General features: G+C 37.7%; 1 protein-coding gene and 1 long non-coding RNA gene across 2 annotated transcripts in view; one reads left to right on the top strand and one right to left on the bottom strand.

Annotated features, from left to right (window-relative positions):
- MMS22L (MMS22 like, DNA repair protein) overlaps positions 1 to 8128 on the bottom strand; it is a 139307-nt gene extending 131179 nt beyond the window's left edge. The window contains exons 1-4 of the mRNA XM_060030211.1: positions 7997 to 8128; positions 7238 to 7415; positions 6053 to 6178; positions 2504 to 2553 (exon numbers count right to left, since the gene is read on the bottom strand). Coding sequence (XP_059886194.1) covers positions 2504 to 2553; positions 6053 to 6178; positions 7238 to 7401 — 340 coding nt within the window. The 5' untranslated portion in view covers positions 7402 to 7415; positions 7997 to 8128. The remainder of the gene's footprint in view (positions 1 to 2503; positions 2554 to 6052; positions 6179 to 7237; positions 7416 to 7996) is intronic.
- Positions 8129 to 8232: 104 nt separating this feature from the next.
- Positions 8233 to 16345, top strand: part of LOC132437343 (uncharacterized) — a 298528-nt gene continuing 290415 nt past the window's right edge. The window contains exon 1 of the long non-coding RNA XR_009522006.1: positions 8233 to 8403. This is a non-coding gene — a long non-coding RNA (uncharacterized lncRNA). The remainder of the gene's footprint in view (positions 8404 to 16345) is intronic.

Below are 16345 nucleotides of genomic sequence, written 5' to 3'. Positions count from 1 at the left end.
ACAGGAAAGCAATCAAGGGAGTAAAATCAACAGAATAAGAACCATATGCACTTCAGTAAGTGACCCTAAATAAGGGATTTCTGGGGAGGGTTGAGGGCCAAGGGTTTACATGAGTTTATTAACAAAGCCCTGACACAGCTGCATGGCAGGAGTAAGCTTATGTAGGGATAGTCTTTAATACTGCTAACCTGCCCAACAAATCTGTCAGTAAGTTTTTTAAGTAATAATACCAGCCAAAATGTCAGTGTAACAAGTAACCATTTCAAAAAATAGTCCATTGTAGTAATTTTAGGTCAGTAAGTGCTTTTCAAAGAATAATCTTGCTCAATAAATGCCTTCCACAAACCCAATTTAATTAAGTCACTCTATATAGTAAAGGTATTTTTGCTGTTTCCACTACAATCTTATAGACACTCTCCAGGAGTTTCAAAATAAAATTCTGGGTCTTTGGCATTGCTTACGAAGACACCTATGATTGCATCCCTTCCAAAAATTAACCACTCACACACACTTGAGTCCAACCATACGTAATTATTACTTACTCCCTGCTCCCTGAACTTTTATGTTTTTATATACCTCAATGTCTTTGTCTATACAGTTGTTTGTACCTGGAACTCATCCTATCCCCAAAACTTCTCCAAAATCTTTTGCCTGGCTAATTCCTCCTCATCCTTGAAGACCCAGATCTGCCATCACTCAGTGATGGGCACATAAACGGATAAAGCCCTTGGCTCCTGTAGCAGCTTTTGCATGCCTCTGTTACTACACTCTTCCATCTACCATGCTGACTATGCTTGTTTATCTGTCTTACTCAACTGCAAACTCTTCAGCAGCATAATTTTCCTCTTTGATTCATCAGCACCTTGCACAGTACCTGGCATGAAGCAGGGACCCAGGTGATAATGAAACAGTAATATCCAACATTTACTGAGGACAAACGAACAAAACAAATAAAACAGCCCTGACAGCTGATAACTAACAATTAGGCCATGACACTCCCTACTGAAATTAAACAGTTGTCATACAATATCAAAAATAATCATACAAGATCACTCCATGATTATGGTGAAACAAGAAAAACACAAAACCTCTCTGTAATCATGTCTGACACAGAAACAAGGCACTATACAACCACACAAAAACAAACAAAATACAGAAACAGACTACCCTCCTCTTCCAGCTAAAATGACTATTGCTTCATTACAAATTAGAATCTTCCCTTGCCTCCTGCTGCGTGTCCCACCTTCTGGAGAAAAATAAAAATTAACTTAGTCATCAAATTGCTCCTGCTTCTTAACAGCATCAAATCCAGAATAAAGCCACAGCCCCCTTAAACTCTACCCCAAATCAGCCAGCACAAGTGCATACCCTGTCAAAAGCCCCTCCCTACTTCCTCTTACTGAGAAGCCCCAACTGTTCCTCATGATGTATATCTCCCCCTTGCTTCCTAAGCTAATAAACCCTTCAAAGGTGGGTTCCAAGTGATCTTTGCTTGCTGGGCATCACTAATAACAGATACTAGGCTAAGCACCTAACACACATTATGTCATTTAGTCCTCACAAGAACTCAATGGTGGGAACTATTACCTAGTGTGAGGCCCACAATTAGCTAGGGTTAGAACCCAGGCTGACCACAGAGTCATGATTCTAAATACTACACTGTACCAGAATTGTTAGAAACGAGAAGCAGCTAGCCTGAACTAAAACATACTGCCCTTCAATTCCCTTCACTACCTTAACTATACCAATTCCCCCACAAATCAGTAATCCATTAAATGTTAAAAACAAACAGGGACTTCCCTGGTGGCACAGTGGTTAAGAATCCGCCTGCCAATGCAGGGGACACAGGTTCAAGCCCTGGTCCGGGAGGATCATACATGCCGTGGAGCAACTAGGGCCGTGTGCCACAACTACTGAGCCTGTGCTCTAGAGTCCACAAGCCACAACTACGGAGTCCAAGTGCCACAAGTACTGAAGCCCGTACACCTAGAGCCCATGCTCCACAACAAAGAGAAGCCTCTGCAATGAGAAGCCCGCACATTGCAACAAAGAGTAGCTCCCGCTCACTGCAACTAGAGAAAGCCCGCACGCAGCTACAAAGACCAAATGCAGCCAAAAATAAGAATAAATAAATAAAATTAAAAAAAAAACGAAAAGAGAAAGCAGAAAAGAAAAACAAGAAAGACAGCATGAGGTCCAGCACTTTCTATTTCTCTACGTTCTCCAGCCCACTCCCCACCCCCAAAGCAAGTTACTAATTCACTTCAAAGATGTTTAGCCTTAATTTTACTTGCAGATTTGGAAAAATACTATAAATTTCATCTGCAAACAAAATTTAAGTGTCATACTTTTTCTGAACACTAAATATAACTGTATCCTGAACTTCTGAACTATCACTTCCTTCATGTTATTATGATAGCCCAATGACACATCATAGATCCATGTACAATTCACTGTAAGGGAGCACCATTTCTTTTTGCCATTAAACATACTTAAAACTTACCAAAATCACAGTTGGCCTGTAATAAGGTTTCCAAGTTGTAGAGCTGTTGCCTAATTTAAAAAATGTAAGGTGAGAATTAGTTTTAGAGTAGTTTAAAGCATGCAACAATTACACAGTATTTCCAAATCTTTTACACAGCTTTAATGCCGCTCATTCGTGAATAATGTTTAACACTTCATGAATGTTTATTACTGTCAGCTTCGGTAATAAAGACTCTGAGAGAAAATAAAACATGTCTTTGACCTCCCAAAAAGATCTACTAACAGCTACATTTATCTCAAAAATTATATAAAATATCATAGATTTCCCCATCAGGAAGATACTGTTTATATCTTTAAGAAGTTTAAGATGGTTATATAAAACATCCTAGGTTAACAGTTATATAATGAAATGTTAAATTGTATCATGTAGTTACACAATAGGAGTTCTGAAGAGGAATAGAATATGTAATGTAGACTAATCAGGGGAAGTTTTAACTTACGATGTTCCACCTTAATTTCTGAGAATAATCTTCTCTTGCCATTCTTCCTAGTTGCCTTTCAGCTCCTTAAAGATTGAGCCACATTCATAACCTACGTCCTGGGTAAGACTCAACTCATTCTATAATGTTTAGGATTATACAGAATCACTCACACAGCCTATTTTCCCAATAAAACACATAATATGGCACAGGTTCCATGGGATGAGGGTGAGAGGGGAAATCCCTCCAACTTTCCATTTTCATTTAAATGTACCATGTATACATTCTTCTTTTAATTATATAAGTTTCAAGTATACAGCACTATAATTCCACATCTGTGTACACTACAACATGATCACCACCACAAGCCTAATTACTATCCATCACCATACAGTTGACTCCCTTCACCATTTTCACCTACCTACTAAACCCCTTCCCCTCTGGTAACCACTGATCTGTTCTCTGTAACTAAGAGTTTGTTTTTGTTTTATTTTGTTTGTTCATTTACTTTATTTAGATTCCATATATTAGTGAAATCATATAGTATTTGTCTTTCTCTGTCTGACTTATTTCACTAAATATAATACCCTCAAGGTCCATCCATGTTACTGCAAATGGCATGATTTCACTCATTTTTAAGTCTGAATGGTATTCCATTGTGTGTGTGTATATGTGTGTATATAAATATTTTAAATTCCTTCATCCATTCATCCATTGAAGGACACTTAGGTTGTTTCCATATCTTCATATCTTGACTGTTAAAAATAATGCTGCAATGAACACAGGGGGTGAATATATCTTTTCAAATTAGTGTTTCTATGCCCTTCAGATAAATACCCAGAAGTGGAATAGCTGGGTCATAAGTAGCTCTATTCTTAACTTTTTGAAGAACCTCCACACTTTTCCATAGTGACTGCACCAATTTACACTCCCACCAACAGGGCATGAGGATTCCCTTTTCTTCACATCTTCGTTTGTTATTTCTCGTCTTTTTGATAACAGCCATTCTAACAGGTGTGAGGTGACATCTCACTGTGGTTTTGATTTGCATTCCCTTAATGGTCATGTTGAACATCTTCTCATATATGCCTGTTGGTAATCTGCAAGTATTCTTTGGAAAAATATATGTTCAGATCCTCTGCCCATTTTTTTTTTTTTTTTTTTTTTTGGCGGTACGCGGGCCTCTCACTGTTGTGGCCTCTCCCGTTGCGGAGCACAGGCTCCGGACGCGCAGGCTCAGCGGCCATGGCTCACGGGCCCAGCAGCTCCGCGACATGTGGGATCTTCCCGGACCGGGGCACGAACCCGCGTCCCCTGCATCGGCAGGCGGACTCTCAACCACTGCACCACCAGGGAAGCCCCTCTGCCCATTTTTTAATCAGATTTGTTGTTATTGTTGTTGCTGTTGAGCTATATGAATTCTTTATATATTTTGGATATTAACCCCTCATATTAACCAAATATATGATTTGCAAATTATTTTCTCTCATTCAGTAGGTTGCCTTTTCACTTTGACGATGGTTTCCTCTGCTGTGAGTACTTTTTTAGTTCGATGTAGTCACATTTGTTTATCTTTGCTTGTTTCCCTTGCTTTTGGACTTAGAGCCACAAAAATATTGCTAAGACTGATGTCAATGAGGTTACTGCCTATATTTTCTTCTATACATTTTATGGTTTCAGGTCTTATATTCAAGCTTTTAATGCATCTTGAGTTAATTTTTGTGTATGATGTAAGACAGTGGTCTAGTTTCATTCTTTTGCCTATGGCTGTCCAATTTTCCCAACACCATTTATTGAAGACTGCCCTTTAATGTTATGTTCTTTGCTCTTTTTCCATAAATTAATTGTCCCTATATGTGTGGGGTTTTCTGGGCCCTCAATTCTGTTCCATTCACCTATGTGTCTGTTTTTATGCCAATAACATACTGTTTGTTTACTATACCATTCTAATACAGTTTGAAATCAGAAAGTGTGATGTCTCTAGCTTTGCTCTTCTTTCTCAGGATTGTTTTGGCAATTTGGGATCTTTTGTGGTTCCATATAAATTTTAGAATTACCATGTATACATTCTTTTTTATTTTTTTTTTGTGGTACGCAGGCCTCTCCCTGCTGTGGCCTCTCCCGTTGCGGAGCATAGGCTCCAGACACGCAGGCTCAGCGGCCATGGCTCACGGGCCCAGCTGCTCCGCGGCATGTGGGATCTTCCCAGACCGGGGCATGAACCCGTGTCTCCTGCATTGGCAGGTGGACTCTCAACCACTAAGCCACCAGGGAAGCCCCCATGTATACATTCTTAATGTATTTTGGGCTAATAATTTGCCTTTAATAAGTGATTCCAAATCTAAAATCTGAATTATGGACTGGGTTTTAAATAATAATGAAGAATTATTTCAATTTCGTTAATTGTGATTATGAGGTAATGTTTATGTTTAAAAAATAAGTTCATATTTTTAAGAGATACATACTGACGTAATTAAGGGTGAGATGACATGATGCCTGGAATTTGCTTAAGAAATACTTAAGCCAAGAGTAGAGGGATAAGGACAGATGAAGGAAATGTGATAAACCCTTGATATTTATCGTAACTGAGGGAGGGTATATGGAGGTTCGTTATACTATTCTCTCTACATCTGTGTATGTTTGAAAATTTTTATTAAAAATATTTTTAATGTCCAGGTTAATCATATTTCTATTACATATTCTATTATAGTCTGAAAAATATATTTGGAAGTCTGAGTTCATTCTCTAAAGATTACTGAAAAATTATGACTATTAAGCAACAAAAGATTTTATTTTTCTTCCAAAATTATGGAATAGTTCAAAGCCTAAAATATTTGTCTTCAATATATGATGTCAAATATAGAAGAATAAAAATTCTGAAAATCACTAAAAAAAGAACTCATTAAAACCATTACTCCATCAAACATTATTGCTTAATTGTTGTTACTGATAAGATAATCAAGTAAGCAGCAATCACAATTCTACAGGTGCTTTTGTAATATCAGTATTAGAAACCACCCAGCAATGTAACTTAAATCTGAAAAGCATCTACACTCAATGGCAGTTTTAAAATAAAAGACAAAACATACCTCAAGAGATGAAAGAGAACTCTAGATGAATTCACTAATGCTGTTTCAGTAACCCATTGAATGCCAAATATTTCCACTGTATCCTCTTCAAAATTAGTTGGTAAAGGATCAAGATTCAAAATCAGTCTGAAATGAAACTCTGATTTAATCTCATAAAAAGTATGCTATATCCCATACTATAGCATGAGGTTTTTTTTTGACATTATATGAATCCATGTTACACATGACATGTCAACAATGATGTTATAAAGTAAGGAAGTGCCTTGGTACCTTATATCTCAGTAACAGTACAACTGGACTGTATTAAGAATTCAACCCTATACTGTGATAAAAAAAAAGTTTAAAGAGCAATATAATTTGAGGGAAAAATGTGGAAAGGGGTCTAGGGAACATACTTTCACCTGTCTTCAACTGTGGTCTTCAGTTGTAGAATTTCACCCTTTGAGGGGACATTTAATTTTTAAGACAGTTAAAAGGTATTCTGAGCCATGTCTAAAGAAGGGCATAATCAAGTTGAGTAATATCGTTTAAGGTCTCAAAGAAGGTACAACTGTAATAATCAACAAAAATGGTTTCCTTTCCCACTGAAATTGCCTCAGCAGGTATTTCCAAAATATTTCAGCAACAGCAGTTTTACTGCAATATGTGTATACACATGTCCAAGACAAGAGCTTTGAAGATAACATTCCTGTGAACTTACACAATCTGGCGCATTTATTAGAAAGTTTAAAAAAAATAAGTCTATAAGATTTCTATATGTTTAAATATACAGAGTGAGAAGACACTGGGGCAACAAAAAATGTGCATGTCTTAATTATTGAGATGCTTCAGAATATTATCTCATGTTTTAGAAGGAAATGGGACTTCAAAAAGCCCAGGTAGTTCAGAATTCACTTCAAGTAAATTAGTGCCCAGCTCCTTACTCCAAAGCTGAGGCAGCAGTGAGGTCAGAGAACATCAGGTAACAAGAAAGTCCTCCTTGCAAATATCTTTCAGGTGTGCTCTAACCAGGAACCCAACAGAGCTAATAGCTTGCATCTGTGTGATATACTAAGCCGATTTACAAGAACATTGCCTGATGAACATTAAAGTTTAATGGACTTAACTCATAATTAAATAACATTCCTAAACAGACTGATAAAAAATCTGAATAGGGAAAAACAACGTTTCCGACTTTTTACCTACCGCTTAAGAGCTCCGCTGGAAAGGTAGGACTCTCCAGAAAAATGTTTTCCTCCACCTCTGTTGTCAAAATCACAAGAAAAGCAAGGGGGTTTGCACCATTCTGTCTCCAGCTCCAGCTCCAAGCTGTCGGTCAGGAACGTCGACGCAGCGGGACAGTTATCCATGTTTACTTCATGTCCTGAAATGTTTGGGGTTCATTATGATTATCATTAAGGGCTCCAAAGAAGTTGTGATGAGATTCCTGTAGGTGGGGAGGGCCGAGACATTGGGGGTGACCTCAGAAAGTTCCCCAAAAGCCGCCACCCCCCCCCCGCACAAAGGAAAAAAACGAAAGGCCAAATCCTCAACAACTCTCCCCGCCACGGACTCCCCCAGATCAAGGCTGTCAGAACTTAGAATGCACCCCCGACCGGCTGTGGCAGTAACTTAAAATCCCCTCTACGTCAGACCCTGCAGCCCAGGGCAGGGTGAAGAAGAAAAAACTGTTAGCAGGACAGATCTAGCTGCCCGCCTTGACCTGCGTCCTCCGCTACGTTACTAAACCGCACTGAGCCAGTTTCCCCGCAGTGTCTGGAACTGCAAGCTGCCTCGCAGACTGCAGGCGAGGATCAGTAGGGCCCGGCGCAAACCCGACTTCTCCCGGCCGGGGACAAGCCCCGCCAGGTCCGCACAAGGCAGCGATCCGCGCGGGCCGGCCAAAGGGCGAGGGGAGCCGGTTCCCTGCGCCTCGGGGCGCCCCTGGTTTGGTGCACGTCGTACCTGCTCACACTTTCAGTCCCAACGATCCACCTTGGCGGTCCCGACCAGAGCCAGCTAGCCCGTGTGGTCTAAATCCCAAAAAGGCGAAATTCCCGCCAAGGCGCGCCCGCGCTCAGAAAGGGCGGGGCCACGGGGCAGCCCGCCCCCGGAGGTCCGCTCGCGAGGTCTCCGCGGGAACAGCCAGAGCTCCGTAAGTTCTCGCGAGATTCTTCCAGTCAAGGCGTCTGTTCGGCGTTTTGCGGTTTTTTTTCTTTCTGTTTTTTTTTTTTTTCCTTCAGTAGTTTTAATTGGTACTTTGGGCCGAAAGGCTGGGCCTCACCGAGAAAGGAAACTGAGGCTAAGGTGAGCAAGCCTTACGGACCGCGGGGTTGTCGTCCGGCCGAGTTTGGCAAAAGACCTCTGCTGAAGTGAGTCGCAGGCGCGTGTTTGAGGGCCGCGCCGTCCCCTCTTGTTCCTGCCCTCGTCCCAGCAGCTCTTTTGTTGAGGTGGAGGATGCCTATTGTTCATGAATTGTGGGCAAGGCAAGGCAAGTGCAAAAATGAGGTTAATCCAGTGTGTGGAAACACTGAGTAGGTCACGTGATACTTGTTTTCCGTATTAAAAAAAGTTTTTTTAATGACATATCTGGATAGGTTTAAGTTGCTTAAACTTGGACATGTTTGTAAAGAGTACACTTAAGGCATTTTTGTCTTTTTTTTTTTTTTTTTGGACTAAGGGGCTTGTGGGGATCTTAGTTCTCCCACCAGGGATCCAACTGGGCGCCCCCCTGCAGTGGAAGCACAGAGTCCTAACCACTGGACCACCAGGGAATTCCCATTTTTATCTTTTTAAAGTGTTTTTTAATTCTACTCATCAGAAGACTTTTCAGTCTAAGTCAGATAACACATTTCAGCTGTCTTAAGTTCCAAGAAAAACATGAGAATTTCTCATTTAAATGTTCTGCTATAATTAGAGTGTTCCCCATTGCCCATTTCTCCCAGTTTGTCCTAGGTTTAATTATTGCACAGAGAACCTATCAAAACTTCCCTCTATTCAAACCGAATACTGCATAGTTTCTGACAAATAGGATGAGGTGGGGAAAAACAATATGATCTCTATTCCAACTACAACCTAGGGACTCTGTGTTGGGTGCTCTGTCTCTTATGCTCAGCCTGCATACCATGAGACTTGATGCTTTGTTGGGAATCAATGCAACTCATTAATGGTTCATGTGGTGTCTCTAGCATGACACATAGTGTCATCTATGACAATCTCTAGAAAATAGTGCCTAGGTATGAGAATATTGGGCTGTGACACTGAGTTTAGGAGACCTGGGTCAACAGATAGTCATTGTTACTCCTTTCTCTATTCAAAATTCAAATAGACCCCTTTTTCCTTTTTCAAGTGACTGATGTTGGGTGATCAATTTGGTTAAACCAGTGAGTGGAGTGGGAAGAACTAAATAAATTCTCTGAAATAACTTAAGCTAGTACTATCATACATATTATATCAGTAAGAACTTTTCCAAAAAAAAAAAAAAAAAGAATCTCCATCACGTAATAGATGGCATGCTTAAGAGAGGTGATTGAAAGGTGCTTAATGAAAGGGCAGTTTACAAAGATGTGGATGGTATTACCAGAAAACAAAAAGTGATGGTGAAGCACCCAGAAATAATCAGAGTCATTATTCCTTTTAGGCCTAAGGGGTAAGGGGAAAAGGGATTGCCAGGGCCCAGGGAGACGTAACTGCTGTAGGAGACAGCCACCTACCTGGTAGCCACGGAGGAGCATAGTCAGTGTCAACCTGAACCCAACAGGAAGCAGCTAGTAGGATTCAGTACAGGCAGACCTCATTTTATTGTGGTTTGCTTTATTGTGCTGCCCAGATAACTGTGTTTTTACAAATTGAAGATTTGTGGTAACCCTGTGTCTAAGAAGTCTATTGGCACTGTTTCTCCAGCATTTGCTCACTTCATGTCTCTGTGTCACATTTTGGTAATTATGACAATATTTCAAACTTTTTCTTTATTATATATATTATAGTGATTTGTGATCAGTGATCTTTGATGATACTATTATAATTATTTTGGGGCCTGGTACCACTAACCAGGCCCATGTAAGAAAGCGAACTTAATTGTTGAAATGACAGCAAAGGATTTAGAATATTACATAAACTTAGCTGATAAAGCAGCGACAGGGTTTGAGAGGGTTGACTTCAATTTTGAAAGACATTCTACTGTGGGTAAAATGCTATCAAACAGCCTTCCATGACACAGAGAAATCATTCATGAGTCAATCAATGTGGCAAACTTCATTTTTGTCTTCTTTTAAGAAATTGCCACACCTACCACAGGCTTCAGAAACAACCACCCTGATCAGTCAGTGGCCATCAACACTGAGGCAACACCGTCCACCAGCAAAAAGATTATAACTTGCTGAAGGCTTAGATGAGGGTTAGCATTTTTTAGCATTAAAGTATTTTTTAATTAAAGTATATACCTTTTTTTAGATATAGTGTTATTACACACTTAATAGACTACAATATAGTGTAAACATAACTTTTATATACACTGGGAAACCAAAAAATTTGTGTGACTCACTTTATTGCGATATTTGCTTTATTGTGGTTGTCTGGAACAAAACCCACAATATCTCCAACGTATACCTATACCCAAACCTCTTTCCCTCCACACTGCAGTGCCAACTGGTGTCTCTCGTTGGCCAAAACCAACCTAAAAGCAGAGGGCAAGGATGTAACTTATAAAGTTCAGGCTCATGGGGTAGAGTCCAGACTGAAGAAACATAGAGAGTGAATCTGACAAAAATGAGGTCAATTTTATCAAGAAAACAAAATATTAAATATATATATATATATATATATATATCAAGTAACAGAGCTTCAATATACAGAAAGAGAAAAATACTATCACTTATAGAGGAAATATTCAAGTCAGTAATTACAGAGATCTCAGCACTCCTGTCTCTGTAATTGGTGGAACAAGTAGACAGAAAATTACTGTAGATGACAAGACTTGAACAGCACTACCAACTTGACCTAACTGACATTTATAGGTGACTCAACCCAGCAATATCAGAATATACTCTTGACACATAGAACATTCACTAAGATAGACCATATTTTGATCCATGAAATAAATTTCATCAACTTAAAAAAAATCATACAAAGGATATTGTCTGATGACAATGGAGTTAACCTAGATATAAATAACAGAATGATATCTGAAAAAAATCTCTAAGTATTTGGAAATTAAGTGACATACTTGTAACTAACCCATGGATTAAAGACAAAATCACTAGGAAAATTAGAAAATATATTGAATTAAATGAAAATAAAAACACAAAGTTTATAACATTAACTGCTCACATTAGAGAAGAGGAAAGAGCTCAATTCAATAATTTAAACTTCTAAAGAAACTAAAAAAAAGTGAAATAAAATGAAAGCAAGTGAATGAAGGAAATAATAAAGAGTAGAAATAAATGAAATGAAATGAAACAAAAGAAGAATAGAGAAAATAAATGAAACCAAAAGTTGATTCTTTGGAAAGATCAGTATACTGATAAACCCTTTAGCCAGACTGATCAAGAAAAAAAGAGAGAAGACACAAATTCCCCATATCAGGATATAAGAGATGTCATCACTACCAAGTCTACAGGTATTAAAAGGATAGGGGTATTAAGAACATCTTTATGCAATAAACATAAATGAAATGGACATTTTCCTTGAAAAACACCAACTTCAAAGCTCACAAAAGAAGAAAAAGATAACGACTATCTCTGTATTCATCTTAGTAATTTTAATACTTAAGCTCACACACACATCACACACTTCTTACAAGAAAACTTAAGGACCAGATACTTTTACTATTGAATTCTCCCAAATATTTAAGGAAGGAATAGTACCAATTCTATACTAACTCTTTCAGAAATAAGAAGGGGATGGAATACTTCAAAACTCATTTAATGTGGCCAGCATTACACTTACATAAAAACTTGACAAAAACAAGAAAAAGGAATACAATTCAATCACACAAACAGAGGCAGAAATTTTACCAAGTAAAATCTAGCAATATGTAAAAAGGATGACATATACTCCTGGGTGCCCACTCTTGCCACTATTATTCAACATAGTTTTGGAAGTCCTAGCACAGCAATCAGAGAAGAAAAAGAAATAAAAATAATCCAAATTGGCAAAGAAGTAAAACTGTCACTGTTTGCAGATGACATGATACTATACATAAAAAATCCTAAAGATGCCAGCAGAAAACTACTAGAACTAATCAATGAATTAAGTAAAGTCACATGATACAAAATTAATACACAGAAATCTCTTGCATTCCTATACACTGATGATGAAAAATCTGAAAGAGAAATTAAGGAAACACTCCCATTTACCACTGCAACAAAAAGAATAAAATACCTAGGGATAAACCTACCTAAGGAGGCAAAAGGCCTGTACGCAGAAAACTACAAGATACAGATGAAAAAAAATCAAAGATGACACAAACAGATGGAGAGGTACACCATGTTCTTGGACTGGAAGAGTCAATATTGTGAAAATGACTATACTACCCAAAACAATCTACAGATTTAATGCAATCCCTATCAAATTAGCAATGGCATTTTTCACAGAACTAGAACAAAAAATTTTACAATTTGTATGGAATAGCAAAAGTAATCTTGAGAAACAAAAATAGACCTGGAGGAATCAGGCTCCCTGACCTCCCTGACTATACTACAAAGCTGTAGTAGTCAAGACAGTATGGTACTGGCACAAAAACAGAAATATAGGTCAATGAAACAGGATAGAAAGCCCAGAGATAAACCCATGCACCTATGGTTACTTAAACTATGACAGAGGAGGCCAGAATATACAATGGAGCAAAGATACTGAAGAGCAAAGCCTCTTCAGTAAGTGGTGCTGGGAAAACTGGACAACTACATATAAAAGAGTGATATTAGAACACTCCTTAACACCATACACAAAAAATAAACTCAAAATGGATTAAAGACCTAAATGTAAGGCCAGATACTATAAATCTCTTAAGAGAAAAACATAGGCAGAACACTCTTTGAAATCTCAGCAAGATTTCTTTTGCCCCACCTCTTAGAGTAATGAGAATAAAAACAAAAATAAACAAATGGGACCTAATTAAACTTAAAAGCTTTTGCACAGCAAAGGAAACCATAAACAAGATGAAAACATAGCCCTCAGAATGGGAGAAAATATTTGCAAATGAAGCAGCTGACAAAGGATTAATCTCCAAAATACACAAACAGTTCATGAAGCTCAGTATCAAAAACACAAACAGCCCAATCCAAAAATGGACAGAAGACCTAAGTAGACATTTCTCCCAAGAAGACATACAGATGGCAAACAAACACATGAAAAGATGCTAAACATCCCTAATTATTAGAGAAATGCAAATCAAAACTACAATGAGGTATCACCTCACACCAGTCAGAATGGCCATCATCAAAAAAATCTGCGTACAATAAATGCTGGAGAGGATGTGGAGAAAAGGGAACCCTCATTTATTGTTGGTGGGAATGTAAATTGATATAGCCACTGTGGAGAATAGTATGGAGAGTCCTTAAAAAACTAAAAATAGAACTACCATATGACTCAGCAATCCCACTACGGGGCATATACCCAGAGAAAGCCATAATTAAAAAAGACACATGCACCCCATTGTTCATTGCAGCACTATTTACAATAGCCAGGACATGGAAGCAACCTAAATGCCCATCAACAGACAAATGGATAAAGAAGTTGTGGTACATATATACAATGGAATATTACTCAGCCATAAAAAGGAATGAAATTGGATCATTTGTAGAGACATGGATGGACCTAGAGACTGTCATACAGACTGAAGTAAGTTGGAAAGAGAAAAACAAATATCATATGTTAATGCGTATATACTGAAAAAATTGGCATAGACGATCTTAATAAATTATTATTAAAAAATTGGCATAGACGATCCTATTTACAAAGCAGAAATAGACATAGAGAACAAACATATGGCTACCAAGAGGGGGAGAGGGGAGGGTGAATTGGGCGATTGGGATTGACATATATACACTATTGATACTATGTATAAAATAGATAACTAATGAGAACCTACTGTATAGCACAGGGAACTCAGTGTTCTGTGGTGACCTAAATGAGAAGGAAATCCAAAAAACTGGGACTATTTGTATACATATAGGTGATTCACTTTGCTCTACAGTATAACTTAACAGAATATTGTGAAGCAACTATACTCCAGTAAAAAAAAAAAAGGATGACATATGCTAAGAAAATCAGGTTCATTTTGGGAATGCAAGGTTGGTTTGAATTTTAAAACACAATTAGGGTAGTTCATTATATCAAAAGACTGTTAAAAGAAAAATCACATTGTCACCTCAATATGAAGAAAAACATTACTTTAAAAATTCAATATCAATTCATGATAAAATTTCTCAGCAAATTAGTATAATAAAATTTCCCTAACCTGATAAATGGCAACCATGACAAACCAACTATTAACATCATGAAAATGAATGTTTTCTTCCTAAGATTGAGGACTAGACAAGGATGTCTTCTTTCTCTACTTCTATTCAACATTGTACTGGAGGTAACTAACCAATGTAGTAAAGTATGAGAAAGAAATAAAAGTCATATAGATTGGAAATGAAGTAGGAAAACAATCATCATTCTCAGATGACATAATTATGTAGAAAATCCTTATGTAGAAAACATCTAAAAAACAGCTAGTAGAACTAATAATGAATTCAGCAAGGTGGCACAGTGTTCAATGTCACTATACAAAATAAATCGTATTTTTATAAACAAGCAATGAACATTTGGACATTGTTAATGGCATCAAAAATACTTAGAGATAAATTTAACAAAATATGCACAAGATTTTGTATGCTGAGGATTGCAAAATATTGCTGAGAGAAGTTCAAGAATACCCAATTAAATAGGTATAGCATGATAATTAATTGGAACACTCAGTATTATTAAGATTTCTTCTGACATTTATCTACAAATTCAATGGAATGTTAATCAAAATCCCAGGGGGCCTTTCTTTTGTAGAAATTCCCATATGCTTTCAGAAATTGATAGGAAATGAAAAGGACCTAGAATAACCAAAACAATTTTGAATAACAGTACTGGCAGATTCAGAGTATCTGATTTCAGGACTTATTATAAAGCTACAATAATCAAAACAGTGTGGTATTGGTCTAAGGATAGACATGGTCAGTGGGACAGAATAGAATTCAGAAATAGACTCCCATACATATACGGTCAATTTATTTTTGGCAAACATAATTCAATGGTGAAAAAACAGTCTTCAACTATTGGATACTGATACACTAAAAGATGAAGTTTGACCTTTACTTTGCACTATTTACAAATTTTACCTCACTATGGATCACAGACCTAAATCTAAGAGCTAAAATTATAAAACTTTTGGATGTTCAGAGGACTAGGAAACAGGGAAATGTCAGCCAAGAAAGGCAAGAAGTAAGGCCAGTTCTCAGGAGAAAACTCAAGTGTGTGCAGTGTGGTGTGACATCTGTCACAAAAGCCAAGAGATTTTCATAAAAAATGGATAATCTATATCAAATGCTGCTGATAACTGGAAAAATAAGAGAAAACAAGTTAACCATCGAGTTTGGCAAAATGTAGGTTATTACTGATGTTGATAAAAGCCATTTCAGTTGAGTAGTGGTGGAGGGGTTGTTAGATGGGAGTGGGTTGGATAGAAAATGGGAGGTGAGTCAGCAAATATAGAAACTTTACCCAGGAATTTAATTTAAAATAAAGCAGAAAATTAGGGCAGGAGGGAGGTGTGGGGATCCAGAGATGGTGTTTTTGAAGATAGGAAATATTAGAGCATTTGTATGAGGTTATGGCAATTATCAAGTATAAAGGGAAGAGTTGATGATACTGAAGAGAAGACGAATGATTGCAGGACTGCTGGCATTGGGAAGACAAGAGGGAATCGTATTTACCACACAGATGACGTATCGGCCTCTAATAGGATCAAGGACAATTCTTAATTAACAGAAAGAATGGGAGGTATATAGATAAAGATAGCCAAAGATGGTGAAATGGGTGGTTGGAAGTTGAAGTAGATTTTGTTTTAGTAGATTTTGTTTTCATATATATTCTTAATGACATATTGACTTAAGTGAGAAGCAAGAGTGGTTGTTAGAGATTTGAGGAGACAAAAGATGTGTGATGGTCATATTGTTGAGTAAAAAAGTGTATTTAGCAGGGAAGTGTAGGAGGAATGTCTGGGAGTGTTGAGTGACTATTTGAGATTTGTGATTTAAAAAATTGAGTTCAATTAGCATA

This window comes from Delphinus delphis, chromosome 14, assembly GCF_949987515.2.
Source record: "Delphinus delphis chromosome 14, mDelDel1.2, whole genome shotgun sequence".
NCBI lineage: Eukaryota > Metazoa > Chordata > Mammalia > Artiodactyla > Delphinidae > Delphinus > Delphinus delphis.
The sequence above is the reverse complement of the archived record's forward strand: the minus strand, read 5'-3'. Positions and strand labels throughout refer to the sequence as shown.